A 22804-nucleotide genomic window follows, 5' to 3' on the forward strand; every position below is an offset into this window, starting at 1 on the left:
CCATGTTTTAGGGTTGTTTCTATATTGGCCTTGAGTTGGATAGAGTGATGGGGCTGGTGGGAGAGATTATTGCTTCTAACAAGTTTGCCCCAAGATCCAGCCTTTTTCTGTCTTTGGTTCAGTCTAAAAATCATCCAGTAGTGTGTGTGAGTGTGTGAGTGTGTGCGTGCGTGTGCGCACGCGTCAGGTGGAGATCTATAAGCGTTAATCTAAATTGGGACTACGCAGTGGCAACAATTTGATAAAGAAAATCCTAATAGATAAACTTCAATTGTGATGGTCAGGCTTTTTTAAATCGCATTAAAGGTTACAGATGTACCGAGAGTCTGTGAGTTCTTCTTGAATTAAAAGTATCTTAGATATCCTTTATTTCAATAGGGAATAAACGTTCATCATGAAGCTGTATGACTCCCTCTCTCCTATGAAATACTTTAAACCCCAACTTTGTCACGGAATAGAAGTATAGAGGGGAAAAACGAAAACACCAAGCATGTGAAGGAATTGAATTCTTTTTAGCATGAAGCAGCTGCAGAGATGCATGGCTGTTTTCGGTGGGACTTCAGAATATTTATGGGCCTTTCTCTTTTCTTTTTTCACGGGAAGAAAGGCGATCATCATTCTCGAGTGTGTTATTTATAATTTCATAAAGCTGTTCTGCGGCAGGACTTATTTTATCTTGCGTTTAATCTCGGTCACATAACTGTGCTTCCAAGGAGCTGGGTGGAGAAAAATGATTATCCCCCCCCCCAATGATTAGCCGATTCTCAGTATAAGATAAAGGGCTAAAGGTGGGAATTTGAAGTCACAAATAGGCCTCTGGGCAGGAAGGAGGGGACATGGTGAGTCTACCTTGAGCTCTTCTGACCACGGCAGCAGACATTTTTCTCAATGCCAAATTAATGGATGGCGATGAAGAATGGGGGGGGCACTCCTGTGAGGTAGACCCCTTCAGAGTAAATAATTAGAAGCAGGTGATTACAGACACAGTAACTCACTGGAGGAAAATGAGAAGCCAGGTCTGTGAAGCTGAGGGAATTGGAAGGTAAATACACCTATAAATTTACTTGGGTGGACAGAGTTTTGAGCTTTCTTCTGTCCCAGTTTATTCTAAAGTAATTTATATCTAAATAAAATTTATATTTAAATTTATTTATTTAAATAAACACTGGTAGAAATAAAAGGAATACAAATGCAATAAAAAATCTTTCAGGAAAAGAATAAAGAGGGCTCCTTCCAGACAGATATTTTATTGAAAGTTATTATAATACCTATCTTTAGTTTTATGAATCCTAATACAGAACCAGGTAATTTCAACATATGGATTAAAAATATGAAATGCATATTTTAAAATGGGGTAGTATACACGGACAGAAGAATATTTTCCTCCCCTTGAGAAGTCAAGGTAAAGTCTTTAATCTGCACTGTGGAGGAATGGCGCCATCAGCCCCGTGCACTACGTTCTGAAACAACGTATAAGTGCTTCCAAAGGAAGGGTGACAGATGACGTTGATGAGACATGGAATGGGGGGGGGGAGGAGAGACGTCCCATAGGACAGGATATTAAATTCATGCTCATTATCCCGAGTTTGCAAGAACAACATGATAACTCAGGTAGCTGTCATTCTGTCACGCTGGTACATCTTTTCACCCCTGTCCTTCTCAGAGGTATACAAATGAATTGTGCTTCTTCATGCCTCTGAGCCTTTGCAAAGACTGTTGATTCCACCTGGAATGCCCTTCTCCTCCCGCCCACAGATCTCAGCTCTCCCTGCTTCACTGCTGCCTGTCCCTCAGGGCTCATTTCCACTTCCCCTCTGCCCAGGAGCTCTCTCTGTTCCCCTGCTGTTTGCTCCCTTAGCACCTTATCCTTACTCTTGCCATGACATTCAGTTTACTATATCAACTTTGCCTGTTTACTTGGCCCTCTCTTCAGAGACTGAATTCCCAGAGCAGTGGAACTGTAGTTTATCTATCACTGTATCCTTCATAATGGCTACAGTGCTTGACACATAGGTGTTCAGTAAATATTTATTCAAGTAATAAAGGAATGAATGAAAGATGAACAAAGCACCGTGATGATACAGTCATATATCACAAATGGTGGATCTAATAGCCCAGCCATGATTAAACGATTTGGTTTGGAGGTGGTCACAGACCTTCTATTCTTTCTTGACGGACTTACAGATAATGTGGATATTTGACTTATAGGAGCCGTAATATGTAAACACTTTAAGCTTAGTCACTGGGAATTATGAGAGCTTTAGACAATCACTGTGAAGGAAAGAAATAGGAAGATAATAGAGAAAGCACCTTGATAAGCATTCCCAGCACAACTATAAGAATAGAAGAACTTCCTAAAGCAGTACTGTTCCCTGAAGGAGTACGGACGGTGGGCAGTTAAAAGTAGCAGATGTCACTACAAATGTCCGCACCCTTATTATTATGAATACTAAGATGTGAATATGCGTCAACTGTGTAGCATGAAGTCTGAATATAGCAAGTGTTTAATAACTGGTAAATGTTATTAGTAGGCATGATTCTAGAAAGTTCAAATATCTTTTTCCTCTCAAGAGGGCTAAGTGCTCTTTTTTCCAAGGAATTTGAGTAATTATGAAAAATGGATATGATTGTAGGAAAATACGCACATATGCAGCCTAGGGCTACTGTATTTCATTTAAAGACCAAAGTCCAGACTTCCGTTCTACTCATGATAATCCTATCCAGAGTCTGTGTATATCTGCAGTAGTGAAGCATAACTCACCAGCCGTGGGAACCAACAGTCAACAATGCGTACCTCTTTTCCCAAAATTCCGAGTCAGAACCTGAATTTACTTATATTTGGGGAAGGACACAGACAAGAAAATTAAAGAGCTACTAAAAGGAAGCCTTGGGTTTTCTGAGAGTAATTTTGAAGCAAACTGTCATTACTTTAGGATATGATTCTAAGTGCATATCATCCAAAAGCTTTTGGTTTGTGATTTTAGGGTTTTTTATATGGCAGGGACAGAAGTAGTAAAAAAACATTTTTTTAATCCCTAAATATAGTGTTCTAAATCCTGAGTCCTTTGCAAATCAAAGCTTGCTGCCCCTGGCAGAGCCAGTATTTCTGAAACTACAGTGTTCTGTGGCAGGCATGGGAGTGTCGGATGCCAGGTTCTCCAGGCAAACATTGGTTACTGTGTTGGGCAATGAGGGGATTGAGATGTTTGTAATGGCTTTGGGAATTTCATTGGCAGTGGCTGTAATTGGTGATGATGAGGTTTGAGAGACAGAAAGGAAGGGGCTGGATTCACATAAAACCCACACAGATTGTCTGGACCCAGAGCCATGGGAAACAGATTATCTTCCAGTGATTTTTAAGCTCTCTTGGCATCTCTATGAGTATATTTTTCTTTACCACTCTTCATGGCAGATGCAACCAGAGGTAATGAATGAAAATGGAGTTAATGAATTATCAGCAATGAAGAACAGTTCTAATGGGGATGAATCGTTAAAGAGAGAACACATAGGTGGATAGCAACTTTATTTAAACTAGGAGTGGTAACTAGGCTTAAGTGCTCTTACTGATTGATTGACTTAGTTTTAGCTAATATTTATTGAGCATGTACCATATGCCAGGAACAGAGCTTTACTTTAAAAACCAAAAAAAGATTTATTTACTTATTTGAGAGACAGAGAGAACACACAGGGTGTGGGGAGAAGGACAGAATCTCAAGCAGACTTCCCACTGAGCACGGAGCCTGATCCGGGGCTGAATCTCATGACCCCGCGATCGCGACCTGAGCCAAAATCAAGACAGACACTCAACTGACTGAGCCACCCAGGCACCCCCAGAGCTTCACTTTTAACATTACACTTAAACTGATGACAAGACCCTGTGTTTATCCCAATTTATAGATGGAAAAACTGAGGCTTGAAGAGGGGAAGTAATTCACCCCCCCACCCCCACCCTGGTCACTGACTGTAAGTGTAGGAGCTGGGAGTCACAGCTGTGCTCTGTGACGAGTCAGTCCTGCTCATTCCGTGCTCTGCTAGACTGCCTGCCAGACCCTCCTTGGAGTCTAACCACCATTAACGGTAGTTACTGGCAAAATGTGTTTCTGTTGCCTGAGAACAACAATGTATTCATCCATATGCATATAAAAGATCAGCAGAAATCAAATCTCTGGGAAGTAGGGCACAGGGTCAGTTAATAGGGAGAAAGGGCGTGAAAATGGGGAAGAGCGTATGTGTGGGGTCTGCAGGTGTGGTTGGGGCCCATGTTGGGGGCAGAAGAGGAGGTGGTGATGGGAAGGAGAGTGGGGCTGGGGACACTGTCGCCCAAACCACATAGTTACAGGGGAGAACTCATGTAGTATTAGAGGAGGCAGGGGGATACTGAGAGGAAAATAGTAAATATCCTTCAACTCAGAGTCTAGTACTTTCCTTGGTGGTGTTGGGGGGGGGAACTCTACATCTTATCTTTGGCCAAGGAAAATTAATATAAATTTCTTTCTTAGAATTTCTGCTTGACTTTGAGTTCTTGAGCCGAGTTCACTAGATTTTCATGTAACTCACTGGTTTTCACTCAAAACTAGGAACCTGAGCTAGTTATGCCGCATACAGGCCATTCTGCAAGGTCCTTATAATGAAGTCACCAGCAGTTAATTTCCAGCTGATTACCTTTAGAAGTGTATTCTCGACCTCTTTTTTATTACTACCCTATAAGGAGTTTTTTAGGCAATTTTTCCCCCTAATTACCCTTCTCCCATAAAATTTTAATACCACAGATATACTGTATATTTGTGTAAGTACTGCAGGCTTTTGTTGGCAGGTCAAAAAACATTTTCATATCTAAGATCCATCCCCCCGAACACCCAAAACAATTTTTGCTGCCTTGAGGAAGGTCTTCCCTCCATGGATAACTCATGCATTATAACTATCAAAAGTGATTGTGACCCTCCCCAAAAGACTGTTTGCCTCTTATTATTGCCTTCTGCATTTCTGCACAGTTAACATGTATACCCTTTACCATCTCCCTTCCCTAAGTGAAAGTGGGCCTGCAGAGGGCCCAATCACAACAGGAAACTCCAAGGAGGTGTGCTCACCATTTCTCTAACACAAATCATGGCGGCTCTAGGATAGAGCTGCCAATTTCAGTGGCTGGAAATGCAATGCACATTTTAGTAGTGTCTAATTGAAAAAAAAAAAAAAAGGATGTTTGAAATTTCTTTTTCTGTTAACTTTAAGAAGGAGCAGGGTTGAATTATCTCCCTGTCAAATGTAAGAATAAAGATAAATAACATGGTTTTAAGGCACCTCTCTACCACTGTGAATTAAGTGAAATCAATTACCTAGTGTGATTTTTCTACTGTTCTTTGTCGTGTCCAGTAAATTCTATGCTTCATGTGTGTATTTCAAAACGGATGTTGTCTGGAAATGCTAAGCATATGGGTTGTCACGTGCATTGCTTTGCTCGGGCTGTCATAGCAAAGTGCACAAACCGAGTGGCTTTAACAACAGAAATTTATTTTCTCACAGTTGTGGAAGCTAGAAGTCTAGGGTCGAGGTGTCAGCAGGGTCGGGTTTTTTTCTGAGAACTCTTTCCTTGGCTTATGGATGGCTGTCTTCTCCCTGTGCCGTCACACGTCCCTCTGTGCATGTCTGTGTCCTAATCTCATCTTTTTATGAAGGACTCCAGGCATATTGGATTTGGCTTACCCTAATGATCTCATTTTAACACAGACCCTATCTCCAAATACTAGTCATATTCGGAGGTACTGGGGGGTTAGAACTGCGGCATATGAATTTTGGAGGACACAGTTCAGTCCAAAACTAACATCATGGAGGAAGGGGTGTAAAAGTAGCCTATGTGAAGCACAAATGCAGACTTTAACTAAGATGTATCTGTTCCTCACTGTTTCTTACTAGTCCTGTGTCCTCTTTGAACTTAAGCTCTCCTTAGAAGTATATAATTATATCCGTCCCAAAGGATTGTGAGAATTGTATCTAATCAATTAATAACAGCTATACCTAATAAATATATATACATGTCTAGCTCAGCATCTGGCTTCTAATTGCTTTTCCTCTTGAATATGGATTCAGACTTCAATGCATTGGGAATAATAAAACCAAGCAAGTCAGTTAATACTACCAATACCAAGAAAGGGAAAAAATGAGCATTTATTGAACAAGTGCTGTATATTGAGTACCCTTATGCACATAGTAGGACAAACATTTGTTTTTTACAGAAGATCTGTAGATTAATTATTCAGTAGTATTTATTGTGAATGCAATATCTATCAGGTACAAAAAAGTAGTCTTCTCATCTTCTGTGTAGCAAAGGCCCTTCTTATTACCCATACCCACTGTTTCCTGTATTTCTTGCCGCAGATTTCCTGGCATTTGGGGAGTTTCTGCAAGATGCAATAGAAAAAAAAAAATTGTCACAAGTTGAATTACTCTTGTGGCAACCAGATTTTTTTTTTTCTGCTGTCGTCAGAAACAGTCTTACCTGTGTCCAGAGGCTGTCATGTGGTATCTCTCTGCTGGCCTACATTACTAATTCAGCTAATTGCAGCAATTACATGAAGAGATCGCTGCTAGCGAGAAAAGCCATTATGCTGTTCCTGAACAGCCTGCATTCCATAGCATTCATTAATTATGCCTGCCTGTAGATTCACAACCACCAAATCATACACTTGAGACCACACACCACATGCCCTGAAACCCTCTCAAAGTTTGCAGTGCCTTTCCATGCTGGCCGGCACTCTTACATGGCCCACCGTTTGTATCGCCCTTCGCCTGCTCTTCAGATTCTCAAAATTGAGATTAAAATCAGAATGGAGTGAGGCTGTTCAATGTGACTTACAGGGATGGGGATAGTCTTGAGCCCCCTGGAACCACTTGGAGTCATTCAGCTTCTCATAAAATCCATCAAGGTTGTTTGAACTCATAGCCATTCACAGCTCCACAAGAGTTTAAAATGCTCTATCCTCCAGCATGCCCTCTTTAGAGAAGAGAAACCTCATAATGATGGGAGGCAGGACATAGTGATAAGACGTTGATGCTTTTGTTCATTGGTTTCCTTATCTCTCTCTCCTCTCTCTTCCCTTTCCCCTTACCCCATTATTTTTCCTTTGACATACACAGCCAACATCAGATGACCTTGTTTCATCTGCTGAATGTTCAAGCGATGACGAAGACCTCGTTGAATGTGAGCCGAGTACAGGTAGGTTAGGTCAGTCTTGTTTTGCTTGCTTTATTTTTACATTTGCAAAAAACAATACATACATATATGTGAATATACATGTGTTTTATATATACTATAGTGTGTTAATGTGTGTATTTCCTCTATCTATATATGTATAAGCATACATATATAAATATTAATATATAATCAAAAGCATCAAGTCCCATGGAAGGAGCAGATAAGATCCCAGGGAAATTTAACATCAGTGCCTGATACCCAAAGAAAAACCCATGGTGTACCACCCAACTTTGAGCAGTCGGACACTGAGATTAACTATGGGAACAGGAAAACTACGGCAGCCACTGGCAGCTATGAAGTTGACAGGGGGTGGGGACATGAAGATGTGTATACTGGAATAACATCAAAACACCATGAGCCCAAAGTGGAGCTATAAAGAGCATTTAAATCTCATGAATTGTTCTGAGCCTGTGTGGCAAACAAAATAAAACCAGAAACCAAAACCAAAGAACAATAAAAAAAATTTTTTTCCATGGGATTTCAACAGCAGTTAACATGGTATTATACTAATTTTGTTCATTGCACGTTTAGAGAATTGTGCTGTAATATAGCATAGTAAACACAAAATTAGTACTGAATCATGCCATGTCAACGGCTGAGATGCTTCAAAATGTATCTACTGTTTTGAAGTTAAGAGGACTTTGGCAACTTGATGCTTCAGTGTGTTCCCCATTCGCACCCAGATACATTTTGATATTTTATGGTCTTCCTTTATAGTGAGCTATATAATGTCCAGCAGGCAAACTACAGTCCCTGATGATTTCCTATCAATTTTTCCAAGTCGTCTGTTTTGAGACTTGCTATAAGTTAAACATTTATATATATATAATAGAGAACAGATATCATCGAATTTCTGTGTAAGTTTCATAGAATTAAAAGCTGGAGTTGGGATAGGATCTTATTTCTGCAAAGGCTAAGAGAAATAAATAGAATATTCTAGTTGATTCTTTGGGTTGCTTTATTTTTTTTTCCTTTTCTTAAAAAAAAAAGTGAGCCATTAAACATTTTCTTTTGCAAACTCTAGAGAAATTCAAGGTTTGTGAAAAAAATAATATAACAAAAGTAAAAACCTTCCATTTCTTACCCCAAGATGATTTTTTTTTTTCCCAAATTTTGTTGAAGGCCTGACTGGTGTCTTGCAAGTGGCTTTGAATCCAGGAAGTTCTGTGGGTTCCTGTTTTTAGCATTACGTAGGGACTTAATAATAGGTAGGGCCTTTCCATTTTGGAGTGTGATCCATTCCTTTAGAATCTCAGCTGTGTGGAAGGAAAGTAACTCTGGCCTGGTGGTCAGATTTTTTCAGATTATTAGATAATAATCTCAATGTACTACATGAGGTTTTAACAACACTGGAGGGCAGATACATCCAGTCCATACCAGAATTTGGGCACCAAGTTTTTATTCACTCATTAATTCATCCATTCATTCATTCAATAAATATTTCTGGGCACTAGGATAGAATACAGTATATCTCTAGAGTTGAGGCCATCCTGTTCTAATAATTTTCATAAATGAGCTGTTGGAAAATAGAATTAGGAGCTTCGCTACTGAAATTTCCTCTCCAAAATAATTCAGTTCAGCAAATATTTTTTGAGTTAACTGTGTGTGTTAGGCACGTATTAGATCTTAGGAATTCAGATATGAATATGGCATGATCCCCAAGACGTATGTTAAATTAACTGATTTCATGGCCAATAGTTTAAGATACGTAGACTTCAATTTGGATTTTCTGTTTATCCTTTTTCTGGTTATCTTGCTTTCATAGCAGTAATGTCTGTATATCTGCAACATTGTTGTTCAAAACTTGATTTTAAGTCTTCTTTTAAAAATTAAGGCTTGACCATTATAATATATTGCTACTGTCTTCCCCTACCACCTCCCTGCCTCCTACACATGGTCATCTCCATAGCAACCTCCATAATAAAACAGAGGGCTTTTCCAGATCTGATTCACAAGGTCTACAGCTCCCCAGGTTGTGGGTGTATATTGCCATTTGGTATTGAACTTGAACAGACCCAAACCTGAATGGCCCCAAACTAAGTCCATTTGCTTTTTTAGTGGCTGCACAGGTGTTCATCTGATTCAGAAGCAGAGGACAGAAATTCAATGCCAGCATTTCTTGAGTAATATAATTACATGGGGCAGGTGGGAGATAAAAGCAGGTTTTAAAACAATCTGTTGTGTTCAGCAAGGGGGTGTGGGAGGGGGCATATAAATAAAGTAGGTGACAGAGTGCTCACCCTGAAGGAGCTAACATGCAGCTCTACGAGACTAATATTGATCCCCTCTGCCTGGGATTATTCAACTCCTCACCTTTGAAGAATGAGCTTTTCTTCTTTCTAAATATCTTTATTCCATAAAGTATTCCTGATAAGGATTCAGATACACAGGGAAATATGTTAGAGGCATATTTAATACAGGAGGGAGATAGATATTCCTACTGATAAAAAGATTTTACCCTGGGGGCCTGATTAACACTGATGAAGGTTATGTGCATAGAGATACCGAGCCCTCTTTTGTATTCAATGAGAAATATCTCCATAGCCTTCACATCTTCCAAAAACAATTTGGATTAAAAATCAGAAAAATTGGGGCACCTGGGTGGCACAGTGGTTAAGCATCTGCCTTCGGCTCAAGGCGTGATCCTGGCATTGTGGGATCGAGCCCCACATCAGGCTCCTCCCTGGGAGCCTGCTTCTTCCTCTCCCACTCCCCCTGCTTGTTTTCCCTCTCTCGCTGGCTGTCTCTATCTCTGTCGAATAAATAAATAAAATCTTTAAAAAAAAAAATCAGAAAAATTTAGGGGTGCCTGGGTGGCGCAGTCATTAAGTGTCTGCCTTTGGCTCAGGGCTTGATCCCAGCGTTCTGGGTTCGAGCCCCGCATCAGGCTCCTGGCTGGGAGCCTGCTTCTTCCTCTCCCACTCTCCCTGCTTGTGTTCCCTCTTTCGCTGGCTGTCTCTCTCTCTCTCTCTCTCTCTGTCAAATAAATAAATAAAATCTTTAAAAAAAAATCAGAAAAATTTAAACCAGTTTTTTCTGGAACTAGGTTTTGCCCTGCCTCAAGAGAAAGCTTCCGTTGCCCATGCAGCAACAGATAATGGTGACATCTAGATAACATTGGCATAAATCAGTAGTCTGGGATTCTGTGTGAAAACTGAGGTTAAAATTCTGGGTTTGAACATTCTTTATTTATTTTTTAAAGATTTTATTTATTTATTTGACAGAGAGACAGACAGTGAGAGAGGGAACACAAGTAGGGGAAGTGGAAGAGGAAGAAGCAGGCTCCCAGCGGAGGAGCCCGATGTGGGGCTCGATCCCAGGACTCTGGGATCACACCCTGAGCTGAAGGCAGACGCTTAAGGACTGAGCCACCCAAGCGCCCCTGGGTTTGAACATTCTAAGTTTCTCAAATTTTACTCTTTTCCAGGCCTGATGTTTGATAGAAACACACTAAATGTGGTTAATTACCCAGGCCTTCTTTCATCTTACTTAACAATGACCTTTTCTTCTCACTTTGTCAGCCAGTTGAGGATTTTCTAGCTGTCTCAGTTATAAGGCTTTTAACTTCTACAGCTTCTTTTGTGATTATTTAGGTTCACTAGAAGCTCTTATTTTTCATAAATTTGCATAGTTCAGTATATGCCCTATTCAACTTTTGTTTTCATGTGGGCATCAAATTTTAAATGAAATTATTTTTCTTATATAATCTTCTTTAAATCAGAATGGGCTTTAAAGCGCCTGGTTTTGAGTCAGATGTAAGCAATTGGCTTTCATACCCACCACCCACTTTGGCACTTAGGGATCACCCTCGTTTGTATAGCTCAATCATATCATCTTTAGGAACCATTTAAAATTTTTTAGAGTTTGATGATAGTCTAGAAACCTTTAAATCCAATGAGTGTCAAATTTTCTCTGGGTGTAATGAGTAAAAAACAAACAGAAAAACCCTAGACCATGAGAGCAAGGCAGTAAGTGAAAGCTCAAGGAGTATTTGTTGACTGAATTTGTATGACTCTCGAAATACCTCATATCTTAAATTAAAATTGGAGAGTTTTCATATCTTTAACTTCATCTTCCCTTAAAGAGCTAAATAAAACCTGTTGAATTATTTAAAATATATGATTCCATGGAAATAAATATCACCCTAACAAAAACCCACATTTCTTCTTCTTCAAAAAAAAAAGAGTTCTCTTTTTTAACGAGTCACAGGTAAAATTGCATTTTCTAAACATTTACATGGAGAAACCAGCATTGAAAATTTCTAAAATCATAACAAAGATAGCTGCATTAAATGAAAATACTCAGAAGAATATTTGAACAACTATTTACCAAAAATCGAGGGTCAGGATTTTAATTTTTCTAATTTGTACACGTGGGTTGTGTACAGTTCTTCCCCACAAAGGAAGTCAGTGTCTATTTGATATTTCAACCTTGCATCTTTGCAAACAAACTCTTTCCTTCCCAAGTATACTTCTATTGATATGAAGTTGTGCAGTAAACTCATATTTCATCGTTTTCACCTCTTTGGAGCCAACAACAAAAAAAAGAGAGAAGCTGGGGAGGATTCAGATGACCACTAGAAAATGGGATTATTGATAAATGATATTATGGGAAGTCAAATTACAATTAAGATCTTTAGTAAATTCACATTTGTGATCTAAAGTATGGGAATTGATTCTGAAATATAGAGAAACTGACAAAAGTCACTTCCCAAATGGAAAAGAAAGCTCTTTCCCTTCCCCGGTCTGACCCCCCACTGTCTCCGTCTTTGGAAATAGAAATAATATCAAAACATTGTGATCTTAGGTTAGCGTTTGTGTAATTGAAAATTACCAGCTTTCAGAATCTTAATGTATTTATAGTCTCAATATTCTAAAGTCCTGGAGGTAGGGTTCACAGAGCAAAGGGGGAAAAAAAAAGAAAGAAATGCCTTTTACACCTGAGAAATGGGCATGGCAACAATTAACTGTATTGATTTATCCAGCCTTACACAGGGATACATTTTTCTGGTTGTCAATTAGCCAGGTTTTTTGCTTCCACTTTTGTTGAAAAGGCCTTGATCAAATCTCAAGGGACAGTCCTTCCAGCAGAGGGCAGGCAGTATAAAGGAAGTAAGGAAGAAATCCATCCATCCATCAATAATAGGACCTTGCTAAATAACTTTCATCATGGTGGGATTGAGGGAGATGTTTAAACCATTGGCAGTAATTTGAGATCACAAAATAATTACTATTCCCAGAGTGGTTCTCAGATGCATTTTTACTCCTGAAATCCACAGCCCTCCCATTTGTATTCGGTGTTATTGCTACTTTGTTCCTCTTTGTTAGTCAGGCTGTAATATTCAGCCCAGTGTGGGTGAAATTTAAATCTGGCAAAACACCAAGAGCACAGCCTTATTTGTGTTCTCCAGGTGGACCTGGGTCTTAATCCTTTATCAGTTTGAGATTCCTCAGTATTTATAATATGAAAATCTGGCACTGAATTGTTCACCAAATCCTTAGAGTTTTTATTTACTGGATCACCATGGAAAATGCAGCTGAAATGTTAAGACAATACCGATTTCGGATCAGAAGGGTAAGAAATATTTTTCAAAATCCACAGATTAAAAAAAACTAAATGTGCTGGTCATCAGCCTTAAATATGATATTTGCAGTCATACGTATTTATAGAAATACACCTTGTCGTTAGTGTTTTCAGCAAGCTTGAAGCATTAGCAACTTGTACATTTTTATTACAAAGAAATGGATTTTTATTTTATTTTAGAAAGATTTTTCCATATAGAAAAATTGACTAATGACATAATGATTCTATTTACCAATCTTGAGTTTCCATATGGAAAATTTTTTCTAAAATTAAACCGGGGAGGTACTGTATGGTGACTAACATAATATAATAAAAAAAAACATTAAATAGAATAATAAAATTAAATAAAAATTCAGTGTATAGTAGAATAGTTAATGCCTAAATAAAATGCCATAGGAATGTTTGAGTATCACAGTGTCCAGAACCCACCTTGAAGCTTAAGTCCACCTTAAAACACTTAGAATAAAGAGATAATGGACATATCTCAGAAATGTTTTATTTTTGCTAAGAAGAATATAAATAGATGTAAATTTCATTAATTTAATCATTGTTGCCTGTAGACATTAGTCATTTTTACATTTGAGTTATAATACATGTCTAATGTATGCAAAAGCAAACAGGTAGTCACACGTTTAGATCTATGGGCTCATAATGTTCCCAATTTTATGGTATGATTTCTGTTTTCATGCATTAGCCCACCAGTGATGAATTGTATCACTCTCTTATAAACGAACTCCACTTCAACACACACTAATTTTTAAGCTATTGGAGCAAATATGTGCCCTTTAAACCCTTAATGGTAAATTGCTTTGATAATTGGGGTAAGAATAGAAATATAAATGTAGGAGAGTCTACTGATTGGCTAGTAGGCAATTAGGCAATTGATAGCTCAGACTGATGTACAGAAAATAGGTGGCTCATGGATTGACCGTTATCATGGTTTTCATAACAAAAACAGTAAATCTAATAACAAGAATGATAAAAATGAAAAAAAAATCTATCTCCATTACCCAAGATTTTGTAGTATGTTGAGAAGGAAAGGGAATCAATAAGATCAATGTGTAAGTATACACATGTCCATTTGAAAGTTTAATAAATGATTTGTGTGATAACATTTAGTGACTGCTGTGTGTAGACCCTAGAATAGGTGCTAGGAAAACAAAAATAAGACAAAACATCTTCAAGGAGTTCATGGTCCATTAGGGAAGACAGATACAAAAACAAAGGGAATAAAAAGAAAAAAAGGAAAGAAAGGGAAGAAACAGTGTGGACAGTGAATGGAAATGCCTAGAATATTGTCAGAACTTGGAGGAGAGGTTGCTAATTCAGCAGTAGCATACCCCGTCTAAGGATGAGCAAGGAAAGTCATAGAAGAGGATACCAACCAGTGACAGAATCACATAACCCCAAAGATCATTCTTCTGTATCTTAGTTCAAGGGCACGGAATTTCAGATTCACTATGATTGAAAAATTACTACAGTTCTGTAATAAACTTTTCTTGTACGGTCTTAGGACCAGGTCTTCTTGGGTAGCAGGGTAAATAAGGATGGGCATGATGAAGGGAGAATTTCAAACCAAACTCATGAGAACTTCCTGATTTCAAATGCCAGTGCAAGTAGTTGATAACAAGTGAGCTTAATGAAATCATTAAGCAAGCCCCCTCCCCTCCTCCAAATTAATAAAGAGGGACTGGGTTTCTAAGGAAAAGTTTTTATGAATTTTCTTTTTTTCTTTTTGTTCTGTATTTTTTCTCCCATGAAATCCCAATATGTATACTGTGTGTATATATATATTTGTATATAATACGTGTGCATACTTAATGTGTAGTACCTGCCAGTCCATATATATGTAGACACAGTATAAGTGATATTAGACTAATGTAAACAGAGATTAACAACAGTCCCTGCCATCAGCCATGTGTTTACACAGAAATTCACACCTTCATTTTTACATCAGCCAACATAGACGTGCATGATACTGTTTTAACTTGGCGAACAAAGCATGTGAACTTTTCTTTAGGTTTTGTTTTCTTCTGTATCATAATTACAGTGATGATTCCATAATTCAGTTATCCTTGGGAGGGGTGGAGAGAAAAAATTATACAGATATATCTATCCATATATGCACATTCCTGTGTATATATATAAATAGATATATACCTTGTATATATTTGAGAAACATTTTCTGTCGTTTCACCTCATCTTGTGCCGCATGAATTTTTGGTGGTTCAATTTATTTTGTTTTGATTCCCATTTAGTATTTTGGTCATTATGGCTATGTGAAACTCATTGCTGTATTTTTATTGGTAATTATAATCATTTTTTAAATACTGAGAGATATATAGATATACAAAACAAAGAAGGCAACAAAATCTTTTCTTGCCATCCTAATCTCTGATTTCTCCCCCTTCGGCATATCCCTCCAGTATTTATATTTATGCTCAAAACAAAACAAACCCCAGCAAATCCAAGAAAGTTGTGTACAAAAGAATGAAATACTGTGTTTTCCTCTTCTTCCTCCTATATAGATATATTTTTTTCCTTTTAATTTACTTCCTTTTCCCTTTTCATTTCTCCCCATATCTGCACAGGCCACTTGCCTTTCCTCCCCACTGCCCGGCCCCCTCCCCCCCCCCCATGACAATGTAATTAATTGAAAGGACAGATGAGCCAGGAAAAAAAAAAAAGAAAAGAAAAAAGAAAGAAAGAAGGAAAGACAGATAGACATTCAGATACAAGAGAGAAACACACTCCTGTCCACAAATTTCAGATGGCATAAAAAGAATTTTATTGCAGATGTAGAATATTTGTTGTATCTTTTATTTCTGGACCAGCCCAGGATCATTGTGTGGCATGCAGTGATAGTTCTGTAGCTAATCAACTAACCATGGCCTTCATCACCAGTGCATGGCTGTAACGATGTCATCTTGTGTCTCATCCAAGTGACACCTCCAGGCTAACCCAGCAAGTCCAGTGTATGAGTTGTGGGGGTAACTTTCTTTTGTAGTTATAATTTCACGGGTTCTCGTTTTTCCTATTAGTTCCATTGGGTCATGGCAGCCCCAAGAGCTGCTCTCACAACATCTCTGTGTGGTTTCGTTCTTGTGTTCGCTTCCCTTGGCACCGCAGTCAAGCATGTGTCTCTTGTCTGGCACATCTGTCTTGCCATCTTGTCTTGGAGTCCACTGCCGTGCTCTTGTTCTGTGATTCTGTTCTCTGTTTGTAATATGTGGTTTGAAATGCTCTCCCTTTATTTCTCACTCCCCTCTTGTTTCTACTTTTAACCTCACCCCTAGGGAACTTCACAAAGAAGCAAAACAAATTTTCAGTCAAAATGTAAGGCTGATAACTGTGCTTTGCATCTGGAAGTCATAAGTTGCACTTTTTACTGGCTAAGGGGGCAAAACTTACAGTGAGAAACTCCTAATGATAACAGCCAAGCAACCACCCAATCAACAACAACAGGAAACCCTTGTTGATTTTTTTTTTTTTTTTGGCATAATCAAATGGGCTTACTGTTAGAAATTTCACGTAAAGGCTGATTTCTGGAGAGTTTTTGTATTGATTATCAATCTTCTAGTTAGTTTTTTCTTCAGGAACAGATGAACAAAGGTTTTTCAGAAAATGCTAGTAAGGAAGCATCCTCATTTCTGCTATATAGAGCAGTGCCTGTTCTTGAATTGGTAAGGAATTTGTGAAAATCTGAATGTGTTTTATTATGAAATGCATTTATGTTTATGTATTTCAACCTAAAATATAAATGTGTTTGGCAAGGCATCGGAGGAAAAAAAAAAAAAAACTTTTTAACTCACTGGTTTTACCTCATGCATATTTTGAGGTAAGAATATCTTTTGATCTTTTAGAGTCAAATGATGTATATTTTATATTATTTTTTTAATTCATGGAAGTATTACAGAGCCAATGCTTTGACTAGACTTAAATCCTTTCTTTTCTCTTTCTGAAGAACGTGACATACATAATTGCTGTAGTTCTGAGAATAGAGTCTGAATTTCTTGAGACGGAAGTGGAAAAAAGTGCCCAGTTAATTCTTCGGGTGCTGGATTATGCTTCTGATGATCCAGAAAATTCGTGGGATGACTTGGAATGACTTGGAGTTTTTTTTTAACACTAATAATCTGAAAATGCATCTCTGTAACTTCACCCCCTTATTCATGGAGGTTGAACAAGAGAATATAAAATAGGTATGCAAGGATCAATAGATTAAAGATTTTTGAAATAGTTCTAAAATTTCTATAAGTCCATATTTCTAATCAGGACAAGAGAAAGCATTTCGAGGCAGGTGGTTTTATGATGAGATGTTTCAGGTGTGTCGGGGTAGCTCTGTGCTGCTCTTCAGCGGAAGGGCAAAGCAAGAGGATATTAATGGGGCTGTGGACTAAGAAGAACTTTTTTAAAAAGACAAGGGAGAGAGGGAAGGAGGAAGAGAGTGAAGGGAGGTAAGGCGCTAGGGAGAGAGGGAGAGGTATTCATGACGAACGAAGAAAAACAGCTAGCCCATAAATGTTAAGAACCAGCACACACACAGACACACACAGCTCTAATGTGTAGTGTTTTCTGTGCAGAGTGTAAAATACTGCCATGGCTGACTTCAAGCCACACATATGACAATAGGAAACTGAGGAGTGGGAAGTACTGCTCATTAGTACGTGATTATATAGTATTTTCACCATACAGATACTACAGACATCAATCACCTCGAGAACTTAGAAAACAGTAAAATGTAGTAAAATAACTAGGAAGTAATGGGTTTTAAGTTTTTAATACCTTTGTTTTTAACAATGTATTTGATTGCAATTTTATATACTTTAATTTTTGATGATGGCTGTTTAACAGCCAACTTGCAAAATTGCTGAAAATGTGCTAGTAATCAGCCGTCAAGAGCTGGCTCTAGCACCCCACGGGCTCAGGTCCATGCTGGGGGCATTCAAACACGGGATTTATTTAAAATTCTTTTAAATTATTATGAGTGGGAAACTGTTATGGCCATCTTACAGTTGAGATAATCAGGACTCAAAAACTTTGCTTTTCCAAGATTGCATTATCTGCTCATAGTGGCAGAGGTAAGATTCAAACCCAAATCCGTTTGAAAATGGATACATTGTATTTCTCCTGCAGTGTGCACAGAGGGTAGGGATTCAACACTTATTGAAACACTAAATTTTGGAACCATCATGCGCTTATTTGTGGAGCTTTCACTAATTTTGTTTCCTCAAAATAGAGTTGCCAAATACTCCTCCCTTAGTAACAATGAAGAGAAATAAGATATTTCTTAGGTTCACAAATTTTGCTTCTTGAGCTTTAGAAAGACATAATAGACGCATTTCTTAGCATGTAATTATAATCTCCAGCATGATTCCATCATTCAGTTGTTATGTTTTTGTAACTTTTAAAATAAAATGAACTTTATTTAGTTATGGTATTTGATGCATGTTAATTAACCAACTGCACAGTGAAATATATCAATGCCCATTACTTCCACATTTTCTCGTAAACTAGTATACTAACACTTAAAACAGCATGAGAACCATTGTATTGCAGAAAAATAACTGAAGCTTTAAAAAGTCATTTAACTGTTAAATACTTAATCATTGCTTTGTAAAAGAGTTTGAGAGATCTGGGACTTAAAAAGGAAAAATGTTGGATCTTATTAGCCCTTCTAATTTGACGAGAAAAATTCTGTGATTGGGTTTCCAATAGTGCAATATTTTACTTTGATTTGATGTCAGGGTTAGTTGCCCCTGTGGTCAACTTCCAGTGACAGCATACGTAATACTGAATAGAGTCCCCTGAAGTGATTTCTAGGCTTCTATAGGTTCGCCACTGCTTCATCTTTGTTCCTTCATCTGGTAAATATTCACTGAACACTTAATTATAGTCAGGGATAGTCCTAAGTATTTTATATTTTTAACTTCTTTAATCCTCATAGCAATCTTGTGAGGGGCTATTATCATTTTTTATTTTAAGATGAGTAAACTGAGGCACAGAGGAGCTAAGCAAATTGTCCCAAGTTCACACAGCAAGGAAGTAGAAGAAAAAATGGGATTTGAACCCAAGCCAACTGGCCCTCAAGCCCACACACTAGTCACTATGGTACATTGTCTCTTATTCTATAGCGTTTACTCTCCATTAACCTGGATACATAAAAGAGCTACATGCTTCCTACATAACAATGACAGAAAGTGTGTGTATTGAGTATATTAATTCGTTGGGTAGTACTTGTTAAATGGATTAATTACTGTGTCTCTCAAAGGCTTCAAAAGCATTGCTTGATTGGGGTTATGAAATTGCTCAGTTATGATTTATCCAAACAGCTGTGGTTGCAACAACTTACCCTGGTTTCCTGTGAGGTGGAGTGGTTCCAATACTCAGGATAAATACCATCACTTAGGTGAGGTTATTCCCTCTTGAGTTCACCTGTGTAATAATTTGTGCACTGGGGCTTCTCGCTCATTACTCATCAGCAGTCCCATTTAGAACATATGATCAGACAACAGCCCCTCTGAAGACAGAGGCTCTTAGAGTTCTGGTAAGATGCTGTATTTTCTTTATTTCCGAAATAATTATGTTCCTTGGAGCACAGTGTTGTAGATGTTACAGATAATAGAAGGCAACAAAATAAGTGAACATGGACCTCAGGGGACATCTTTCTTAGCCCCTCGTTTTTCTCATTTTCTCACATTATGGATCTCAAACTATATATATATATGTCAAAACCAACAACAGCAACAAAACCCCCCAAAAAACAAAAAACAAACCTTTCTTGGGCTCTTAAATTTTCTATGGAAGAAAAAAAAATCTCAGAAGGAGTTATTAAGGACTAAAATTCACAATTAAAAAGAAAGCATCTTTTTAAAACTGTGCTTGCTTTTATTAGAATCCTTCCAAGGAAACTAGAGCTCGCCCAAGCATCTGAGTGTCTCATTACGAGCTATATCGGTCCTGACCAGTCCTGAAGCCAGATCCTAAATCAGAAAATGTTACAGTTGCAAATGCTGGAGTCATTCTCTACTGCCCAGTAGTTGCACTGCCCTTAGCTCTGAACCACAGAGGTGCCTTTATGCTAAGAAATAATGACGGTTGGCAACATTGTATTGCCAAGTGTTCCAATTTGTCCAATCCATCACTCAGAGCAAAGGTCGGGCAGACTTTTTTCTGTAAAGGGCTACAGGGCAAATATTTTAGATTTTAAGAGTCAGATGACCCGTTGTAACTACTCAGCCCTGTTGTAACACAGAAGCGGCCGCAGACAATACATAGATGAACAAGTGTGGCTGTGTTTCAATAAAACTTCATTTTCAGAAGCAGGCATCAAACTGGATTTGGTAGTCTGCTGATCCCTAATCTAAAGACACCTGATAGATTTCTGACTACAAATTCCTCACCTAAATATATATAGTTGAGTCCTTCTTGCTCATTCTAGCACCGATCTTAGTACACATTTGTTGAGTTCTCCATTAAGTACCCGAGACCACATAGGAGAGGATAGGACATTAAGAACTCGTTGTTTCCAACACATCATTATCTCAGATATGAAACATGACAACAAACAAACATTCACTACCAGGGTCATCTCCACTCCGCGTGCACATTGCATTTCTTGTAACAACTTTATGCTCTGCCCTTCATTTTGCAAATCTATCTTTTGGACTTCTGCCGCGGCTGGGCGTGGGCTGCCTTCTCCCGTGCTTCCAGGCCTCTTTGGCAGTAGACTCCTTGAACTCCAGCCCACATGCTGTGTCACATCCCAGTAATTCTTCCCCAAACCTTGGCTGTGGGTTATTGAGCTGACAAATGTCTAAATGACTGAGGTATGATATTTGCAACCTGCTGAGAACCTCTTCTTTTCCTGTGCTTTTTGATTTGTAGCTTTATAAGTTTTTTGGAGCAAAGTGAGAAAAATGTTCTTGGTGACACTGGCACAGGAACTGAATGGGGCAGACAAAATTGGAGGGACGCGATATATAGGATTCCTTCCTGCATTGAGGACAAAAGCATTTATTTGTGTCTTAGCCCTCTGAGTGTCGGAGGTAACGGATTATGCGGTGGGGCGCAGAAAGCAGCATCCTGATGTCCTGAGGAGAATAATGTCTTTTACCACCTGGCAGCAGATTAGACAGGAATAGGCTATGAAAATACAGGTTCAAAGCCATATTTAGTATGACTGCGGAAATGGGATCTGTTACTTAAGGATTTTATTTTACGAATTAGTGCTTAGTCCCTTTAGCATCTTTAACATTAGAAATCTGTGGAAAACCAACATAAAAAAACTCCTGGATGAGTATCAGGTCAACTGTGAAGCCAGAACCTAACGCATCCCAACCCCAGGGGGAGTATAAGATTAACTTTGGGGAGCTTGGATGCTTAGTGACAACATGAGGAGCTTTCTCCCTTAGCAAGGCCCCCTGATGTGGTACTGTGCCTGCAGTCGTAAGGTCCTAAACTGGCTTGGAAAGAAAGCAGAAAACTAAATGGAGAGACAATGCAGGGAGACAAGAAAGAGGGAGCCGTTTGGAGAGGCTTTGGGGGCAGGAGGTGTAAGGGTTGGCTTCTAAAACAACGTAATTTAGAATTAGTGTTTTAATAAGCCTCTGAGATCAAAGGGATTGTAGAAAACAGGAGTAAAACAAGGGTTAATTAAGGCCTATTGATGGATGACCTGATAGGAAGGTAACAAAGGAAAGTCAACTTCTTTTTCTCTCATTATGCCTGCAATAGCCTGGTATTTTACTGCGTGGTTGGTTGATTGGTTGGTTTCATTTTTTGTTTGCTTGCTTGTTTATTTCTTTATTTACTTACACTTATGCATTACGGGGGTTCCCTATAAAGCAAACGGGCAAACCCAGTCCCCAGGGACCTTCTGGGTATTATGAATAGGTGAAGTAGACCAGATTTCACACAATCAGCAATAGCAAGAACTCTGATAAACTAGAGAGAGCATGCCCTCATTTAACAGCATTGAAATTAAATATATTTACTATGTTAAAATAAAAATAGACCCCATGAAAGTCAAACAAGATACAACAATGACACACATAGTGTTTTTCATCCTATCTTTAAAAATTCCTTTAGATCTCACCCCTTCATAAAATTTGAGGAGTGTGCTCTCAGTAAGATTTCTGGTGAAGGTACCAGTTGGTGTCATTGGCTATCAAATTAAACACAGAAATTCCTCTTCCTAACTACCATATGCTAAAGGTCTTTTCTGTATTTTTTTCTTTTATTATAATCTTAAAGTTTACACAACTCTAAGGGAATACACTTGAAGAACTTAAGAGTTCATTGTAATTGGTTTAGGTGACCATTTTGAAGCCTACGCAGGTAAATTGATTTGCTCAGGATCACAGAGCTCATTTTTGTTAGCGTCAGAATTAAATCCCAAGTGTCCTAAATCCGTAATCCATGCCATTTTACTGATACTGTGTATCCCGGGTTTTTTTGTTGTGGGTTTTTTTTTTTTTTTTTTTTTTTTTTAAAGCTCAGAGGTTTTATTCTAATCTGAGATAGTATCCAACAGAAAATTCAGAGGAAGTGTAAAAAATTGGTTTTCTTCTTTCTGGCCATTGAGGGGTCAGATCTATAACTCTCTAGCATACTGGCCACTAGGGGAGCCAGCGAAGAGGTTACTCAAAAATGGCGAAGCAATTCGTGGGGACTAGAAGTGGCTTGTGGTACAGACCCAACCATTGTATGTTCTAGTGATGAGTTGTTTGTGCTGTGACCATCCTACACCAAGGACACATGATCAGGCAAACTGGAACTGAGGTTCCAAAGCTCAAATGTAAAGCCAGTGGCAAGCCATGCCAAAATGTATGCTCATCCATGGTGAAATCAGAAAAGGATACTACATCCAGAGTTTCCACAAAGTTAAACTTGATAGAATTGCCCTATATTCTGAGATTGTATCTTCTGGTTTTTGATGGTTAAATCAATGTCTTTCACAAAAATAATGTT

At 38.4% G+C, this 22804-nt stretch overlaps 1 protein-coding gene across 2 annotated transcripts in view; it reads left to right on the plus strand.

Moving 5' to 3' along the window:
• NRXN3 (neurexin 3) overlaps positions 1-22804 on the plus strand; it is a 1516445-nt gene that overhangs the window by 1458112 nt on the left and 35529 nt on the right. For both annotated transcript variants that reach the window (XM_045807717.2, XM_087856158.1), the window contains one exon: positions 7132-7210. In XM_045807717.2, coding sequence (XP_045663673.2) covers positions 7132-7210 — 79 coding nt within the window. The remainder of the gene's footprint in view (positions 1-7131; positions 7211-22804) is intronic.

This window comes from Ursus americanus, chromosome 26, assembly GCF_024610735.1.
Source record: "Ursus americanus isolate L20-20 chromosome 26, mUrsAme1.1.p, whole genome shotgun sequence".
Lineage (NCBI taxonomy): Eukaryota > Metazoa > Chordata > Mammalia > Carnivora > Ursidae > Ursus > Ursus americanus.